This window comes from Lolium perenne, chromosome 1, assembly GCF_019359855.2.
Source record: "Lolium perenne isolate Kyuss_39 chromosome 1, Kyuss_2.0, whole genome shotgun sequence".
Classification (NCBI taxonomy): domain Eukaryota; kingdom Viridiplantae; phylum Streptophyta; class Magnoliopsida; order Poales; family Poaceae; genus Lolium; species Lolium perenne.
This window is the reverse complement of record NC_067244.2, coordinates 73,610,370-73,618,357: the sequence shown is the minus strand read 5'-3', so window position 1 is coordinate 73,618,357 and position 7,988 is coordinate 73,610,370. Positions and strand designations below refer to the sequence as shown.

Genomic DNA, 7,988 nt, shown 5'->3' with positions numbered 1-7,988 from the left:
GCCCGCACAGACGAGCGAGAGCCTCCTGTATAGCGCGGGCGAGTCCATCCACCCAGTTGTTCTCTCGGAGAGAGAACTGAATCTGGCGGAACATGGGTGACTCCGGCTTCCCAGGGAGGCTAGCCATGATGATCCATTGGAGTTGGCCTCCGGTCTGATCAGCGATCTGGCCCCCGTAGAACACGGGAGGCGAGCGTCCGAGGAACTCTGAGAGGGCAAACAGATCCCTCTCAAAGATGAGATCTCCCCCGTTTGCCAGATCGTACACTTGAGTCTGGATGAAGGGCTCCAGTGGGATGATAGGCTCCATCTGTAGAAGGATTTATGAGCAAGTTAGAGAAGTGCAAGTGTTCAAAATTTTAAGTAGCTTATAAATAAGAACATGAATTGGCTAGTTTGAAAAGATCAAAGGTAAGGGTATGATTGTATTTTTCATAACTATTCAATTCATTATATTGGAACTAAGTTTATCAAACGTCCATTCTAACTAGGGTCTCCTAAGGTCAAACAATGGTCTGATACCAACTTGTCAACACCCGGATTTTTAAGTCCGGATGCCCTATTACATCATACATCGCAATCCCAGGAAGATTGTTTTTGTGAGACATAATAGTAAGCAGTTCAGAGTCATCATTTATTACAACACATAATGGTCTTACAACAAGGGATCACCTGATCCAATATTACACAAATAGATTGTTCAACATCAAAAATAAGTAGCGGAAGCGTAGTAGTAGTGGACTATCTATTCCATAGGCAACGCTTGACGTCAGAAGATGATCCTAGTTATCGTAGACATCCTGTTGTCCGTCATCCTGATACTGGTGCTCTCCTTCATAGTCTGGCATTTGAATAGCCAGGGCAAAGCCATGAGTACTTTTAAAGTACTCGCAAACTAACTCTACAATAATTATTCATTTAGGGTAATAAGGGGGTGCTAAGCTCTAGGTTTATTTGCATAAAGCCAAGTTTTAGTTTAGTAAACATTTAGTAAAGCCTTATCATGTGCTAGACTAACTCAAGTGGGAACATTAGTGTCATTCCCACAACTCATATTGATTCACCTCAATATCACCTCTCAATTCATCATTCCTATTTAAGATCAAAACTTATGATAACGGAGATAGTATGGCCTTTCCAATCGTCCGTAACCGTGGACACGGCTATTCGAATAGGTTTAACACTCTGCAGAGGTTGTACTCTTGTGCCACAACTTTTGATTACATCCGTCGAGGATAACCCCGAATCATCGTAACACAGTACGCAGATCATCAACCATAACCTTTCACTTATATATGCTAGTATGAGCACCTCTCCCCATGAGCTTGGCCTCCCGGTGAAAACCGCAGTCAACCCGGGAACTGCACAGGGCTTGGGCCGTACATTCACCTCATATTAACATCATTCCACACTTAACGGAGGCAGCCTCGGCGTAACCCCTATGATGCTTGTTTAGAGGGAACCCATACTAAAATACACAAGTTTCTAGTTAAGCCCTACCCATAATCAGGTATTGTGGGGGTACTTGTATAATTGGAAGGGTATCGCATTCCAACCCAATCATCAATTTTATCAAAAATCACCATCTTCTCTTGTTCAAATCCACCTCCACTTTACTTTCTTTCAAAGTCATTTCACTTCACCATGTTCCCATATAGAGTAGTCAATTTTAATTGATTAGCACTAGCAACTATATGAGGGGTGCTATCTAGCCTTGAGTTGTGCTAATCTAACTTCAAGTATTGTTCTACTTTAGACCAAGTGAATCATAAATCAAAAGTACTTTGAAATAAATAAGCAAAAGTAAAAGTAAGTAAAAACATGGGATAGGTAATACATAAAAGTAAAGTGTGATGGTGCCTTTGCTCTTGTAGAGCTAAGCACTTGTGTTTAGCAAGGGTTAGCTTGCCTTGAGCTGAGTAGTTATCGAAGTTCTCTTCTTCTTCCTGAGAGTAGGCCTCCTCCTCTTGGTATTCCTCGTTACTAGTGTCTATATACGAATACGAGGTATAAATACTAAACCAAGCTCACATACTATACTAGAAACACTTAAAAAGGTTCATACACTAATCCTATCATCAATCAAACATGGCATGGTGGATTATTGGATGAGTTCTTATTTAAAGAAAAAAATGATTTCCTCTTATTATTACTATTTCTTAGCTTTGGTATGTAGCTCCTTAGAGAAATTAATTTCTTCTTATTACCTCATATTAAGATTTAATCTCTTCATATAATAATAAAGTATGAAATATAGGTTGACCCAAGGTCAACATTTCATATCTATTATATGCGAGTATAATTTAATTGAAGTGCTACACTTCACATAGTTTTAAAACTTAATATTTAAATAAATTAAAATCTCTAAGTAATACTTATCAAGGGTTCATTAGCCTAAGTCATTCCCCCTGGTTATATTACTTAGGATCAAGATTTAAATGAGAGGTAGCTCTCATATTAGTTGTTGAATTTGAATTCCAAATTTAATTGTTCTAGAATTGACTACATAGCTATTTTATTTGATCTAGTCCATGATCATACAAATAACATGTCTATATTATTGCATAATCAATTAGAGGACATCATTTGTGATTTATTAGGATTGGAATCAATTCAAAATCTATTCTGGTTAAATTTTAAATAAAGTTTGAATGTACAAAAGTCCCTATCTTTTCTTTTTATCAATTTAAATCTACTCTGAATTTGGAGGTGGGACCAGTGGCATTGGTTAGATAATTTCATGGGCTTTCCAACGGTATAAAGTTTGTTAATTTTGGTTTGGCAGATTTCAAACTATTCAAATTTTACTAAACCATCTGCAGCACAAATTGAAATAAGTTTAAACCTAAATTTGAATCGTGGGCTTGGGCGGGACACCTTAACGGGCCGAAACGGTATTTAGTTTTACTGTGCAGCCCAACAAGCCACGGGTGCGAGTGGGCTGCCCTGACGAGGTGGGGGCCACCTGTCAGTGTGTTTTAACACAGCGAAGCGGTACGAGCAAAGGGGGCCGTTGGATTAGAAAGGAGATCGACGGCGTGTGAGCGTCATCGTCTCCGGCGAGAGGCGAGCACACTGGCGGCGAGCCTAGGGGGTCGGGGAGCCTACCAGGCCGTTGCAGGTCTCTGGCAGTATGCGCGGAGAAGTGGTTGTCGACGAGGAACGGCCTGGTGCAGCGGCGGCGCTCGGGGAGGCTCCAATCGAAGCAGAGCTTCCGCGAGCTCCGGCGGTCTTGAGCTCGCAATTCGAGCAGCTCCGGCGGTGGGTGGTGAAATTGACTGGTGGAGGAGGCTCAGTGAGGAGAGGGGAGTGGATGGTGTGCAGAGAGGAGAAGCCGATCGCCTCTATTTATAGGGTCGAGGGGTGGCCGCGGGGTGCTGAGAAGGAACGGCCATGGCGCTGCTCCTGTGGCGAGCGAAAGGGCAAGGCGAGGACAGCATCTTGTAGGAGGCATTCTAGCGATGCTCCAGAACTAGCTAGCGCAGAGAAAGGGTGAGAGGATGGCTCGAGCGCGTGCGATGAGTGCGGCAGTACCCGCGGTACTTCTCCGGCGAGGACGACGGTGACGAGGCATCCGCAGTCACTCGATCATGTCTAGTGGCTAGAGGGCGCAGAGGCGGTGCTCGTTCCAGGCGTAGAGATGCAGGGGGTGGAGTAGGGTGCTCGAGCGCACGACGTCCTGGCGCGTCCAGAGCGTGATCACCACGCCGGCTGGCATGTACTGGCCGGTTTTGGGCGTGCTAGTTCCGGCCAATGCCATGGCTTGGCGAGCTGGGGCTGTGTACCGTTGGTGTCCTTGAGCTACAGAGATGCTCCAGGACAAGGAGAAGAGTTGAGAGGGAGGCCAGAGAGAGAGATGCCAAAGGTGGCCGGCATGGCTCGGTGTAGTGCTTCTCTCCTCTTTTCTCCACACTAAACAACGGTGGCACGTACCAAGCTTGATGCAGAGGATGCAGGAGGGTCTAATGATCACCATTTTAAAGGGGTTTAGGCAAGGAACCACTGGATAATAGCATGTAACACTATTCTGGAACTTTGCCTGCCAACTGTTCGACACAATGCCCGCATGAAGATTTTGGTCAAATTTTGGAAATCTTTTTGGTACATCTCAAATATATAATTAAAGTGAAAGATTGGTGGTGGTGGTGTTCATTTTGGAATTGATTTGCAATATTTCAAATTTGGCATCATCTTCATATTGATTCAAAGTCACCACTTGTCCATTTTCTACTGGTCAACCTGGTCAACTTTAGCCATGGTGGTCAACATGAAAGTTGTTGACTGTGACATGGTCTTGGATGACATAGCTTTGGTTGACCAAGTTTAGTTTAAGAGTTGAGAGAACCAGAGGGGTAAAGTAGTGAAGAAAGTATTTTTGGGCCATATGACCATTATCATATGTATGAAGAATTTTTGATTTCCTTGTGTTTGATTCTTGATCCAAGGATGCAATTGTGTTAGTTTATCATATTAAAGTATTTTACAAGCAAGAGGGCAAGCAATTATGGCCTAGGGTGAAGATTTGCAATTTGGCATATTGTGTATGTAAGTGAAATATGAGTTTTTCCCATTTTCTTCATTTCTTCTCAAACTAGGGTTTGATCATCTTTGTTAGAGTTCAAATAGCAATTGATAATCATACTAACACTCATCATGGCAATTGCACAAAAGAAAATCACTCCAAAGCATGAAACTATATGTGGCACTATATGCATATAAAAAGTTTTTGTTTGTTGCAAATTTTGAGTAATCGAAACTCTCTCTTGATTTTATTATTGTTGAAACTTGGGATGTTACAATCTACGGGGTGTCTCAACTCCCCGTCCGACTTACGGTCCTCTTTGTGCCATCGTAACAACTTGGCATGCTCTTTGTTCCTGAACAGACGTTTCAACTGTGGTATTATAGGAGCATACCACATCACCTTGGCGGGAACCCTCTTCCTGGGTTTCTCGCCCTCAACATCGTCACCAGGGTCATCGCCTCTGATCTTATAACGCAATGCAGTGCATACCGGACATTCATTAAAATTCTCGTATTCACCGCGGTAGAGGATGCAGTCGTTGATGCATGCATGTATCTTCAGAACCTCTAAACCTAGAGGGCAGACAACCTTCTTTGCTTCGTACGTACTGGCGGGCAACTCGTTATTCTTTGGAAACATATTCTTCAACATTTTCAGCAAGTTTTCAAATCCTGAGTCAGCTACACCTTCCTGTGCCTTCCATTTCAGCAAATCCAGTGTGCAGCCCAGCTTTTTCAGACCATTATCACATCCGGGGTACAGCGACTTTTTGTGATCCTCTAACATGCGATCCAAATTCTCCCTCTCCTTTTCAGTTTCGCAGCGTCTCCGTGCATCAGCAATGGTCCGACCAAGATCATCAACGGGCTCATCACGTGCCTCTTCTTCACCTTCCCCTTCACCTTCAGCATCCTCCATGAAAGTATCACCGAAATGATCAAGATAGTTTTCATCGATGAAATCATCCCCTTCTTCATCTTCTTCCATTATAACCCCTCTTTCTCCATGCTTGGTCCAACAATTATAGCTTGGGATGAAACCGTGCCGAAGCAGGTGCAGGTGAACTTCTCTTGAGGAAGAGTAACCCTTCTGATTCTTACAGTCAACACATGGACAGATAACAAAACCCTTCTGCTTGTTCGCATTAGCCACTACGAGGAAATCTTTCAAACCCGTAGTGAACTCGCCGGAGAGTCGGTTACCGTACATCCATTGCTGATTCATCTGCATTATTATAATATAAAATATATAATTAACCATCATGCATTTGTTAAATTAACTAGCTACAAACAATAGAAATTAAACAATGAACTACACACATGCATATTTTATCAATGACACATATGAAAGTTCAAGTTGCTAACCGCGATCGAGGAGGAAAAAATAAATGAGGAAGCTCAAGTGTGGCTCCGACACTTCATATCATGTTTGTTTCATGCTCTTGGGGCATTTCATCAAACACTTTGTGTGCATAAGAGGAGCCAAAAGCAAACCTAACACCCCCTTGTGAAGTTTGTGAAGAGAAGTGGCACCAAATGACTAAGTGCAGTGGGCTGAACGGTATATATAGGGGTGGGGCTTTAGTCGCGGTTGGCCTGGCCAACCGCGACTAAAGGCCTTCGGGCACCTTTAGTCGCGGTTGACCAGACCAACCGCGACTAAAGCTCCTACCGCCCACCAGCTGGCCACCGAGCGCCCTGGGCCCAGGCCTTTGGTCGCGGTTCGCCTCCCGAACCGCGACTAAAGACTCCATTAGTCGCGGTTCCTATATTTTCGCAACTAATGGGGCTGGACGGAAGTCTCTTTTTCTACTACTGTTTTTTTCTTTAACATTACTGCATTACATACAGATGTAGTAGGAGTGTACTAGTACTAACCTTATTTAAAGTGTTTACCTTATTTAAAGTCCTGGCGCACGACGGCTATCATCTGGTTCACTGAATCTTTGCACTAATTATATGCCGAAATCCTGCAGTATTGCAGCCATTATCGGTTCTGAACATTGCTGGGAACTGGGAGTAGTACTATTTTATCTAGGAGTAGAAAGTTGATCAAACTTAATAATGTTTAACTTAAGATAATCGTAAATATACACTCTCTACATACGCTGTACTAGCTGAAAACCTTGCGTACATATGTGCGCGACAAAAAGTGTTTTGTTGGCGTCGTGTTGAAGTCTCTTTTCCATCAAAAGTCAACCTCTTCTGTAAAAGCAAAATCAAAATTCAACTTGCCGAGAGCATAGCTAACTAATAACCCGGCCCGCTGACTTCCTTCACATGATCTCTTCTATATAAGCGCGATGCTTCAGAGACATCATTCACTCCACACAAATACATCCTCGATCGAGCTCCTTAACTAAGAGGCAGGACCCCAAGACTCAAGAGCCAATAAGCCAAACACTTGCTTTACTTTTCCTTCTCCCAACAATGGCGAACGCTGCCATCCTTCTCATCACCGTGCTGGCCACCGCCACCGTCGTCAGCGCAAGCCCAGCGACTCCGGCAAAGAGGAGCCGTTTCCTGCTCGTTGGTGGCACTGTCCACCCTCCTCTTCCAACTTACGACTGCTCCAAGAAGTCAGCCGAAGCATGCCTCGTGCCGGGGAGCGCCGGGACGACGTGCTGCGGCGGCCAGTGCGTGGACACCGTCGCCAGCGCCGAGCACTGCGGCGGCTGCAACAAGGCGTGCAAGCACGGCCGGACATGCTGTGGCGGCCACTGCGTGGATCAGCTTTCCGACAAGAAGAACTGCGGCAGCTGCTCCAACCAGTGCTACAAGAAGTGCAACAATGGCTTCTGCGACTACGCGGAATAATACAATACTACTTCAGCGTCACCGTCTGAGAGTGTTCTCTTAAGAGTAGTTCGTAGAAATTGGCTCATATACGCAGCCAGTGTGACAGGGTGCCACAAAGTCGACCAAATTAGTTGACGGCGCTTAATGCTTTTTTTTTTTGGAACAGGGCAAAAAGCGCCGAGCACTGCGACGGTGCTTAAATGCTTAATACTGAAGGGTGAAAGATATATGATCATAACATATCCGCACAAGAGAATTAGAGATAAATGACCTACTCAACTGTGAACTTACTCCATAATTTTGTGTTTGATACTGTGGGCTTCGGGACAATGAACACAAAAGGAATCGGAATTTTTGGCAAATGAAACCCCTTGCCCCAGTATATTGACAAAAGGGACGACATCTTAGAGCATCTCGTTTACATGATCATTCAGCTCATGGAAAGATCGAAACGGCAGTACATCCACACCTTCACCGATTCAGCATCGAAGTAGTATCCAGTCTTTCCCGGTTCAACCTTGTCGCAGTAAACTATATATCTAGGTTTGTACAACAGTTGATGCCAGTGAACTTTTTTTTTTGGTAATACATGGTCATAAGTGGTTTGATATGTACCTCTTTCTAAATAACAACGTAAACCCGTCTTATTTGTTTTAAACTTGAGG

The 7,988-nt window shown here is 44.0% G+C and overlaps 1 protein-coding gene across 1 annotated transcript; it reads left to right on the top strand.

The window, feature by feature from the left end:
- Positions 1-6,954: 6,954 nt before the first annotated feature.
- On the top strand, positions 6,955-7,341 carry LOC127332180 (uncharacterized). The gene has a single exon (XM_051358449.1). The coding sequence runs from the start codon at positions 6,955-6,957 to the stop codon at positions 7,339-7,341; it is 387 nt and encodes a 128-aa protein (XP_051214409.1).
- Positions 7,342-7,988: the final 647 nt, after the last annotated feature.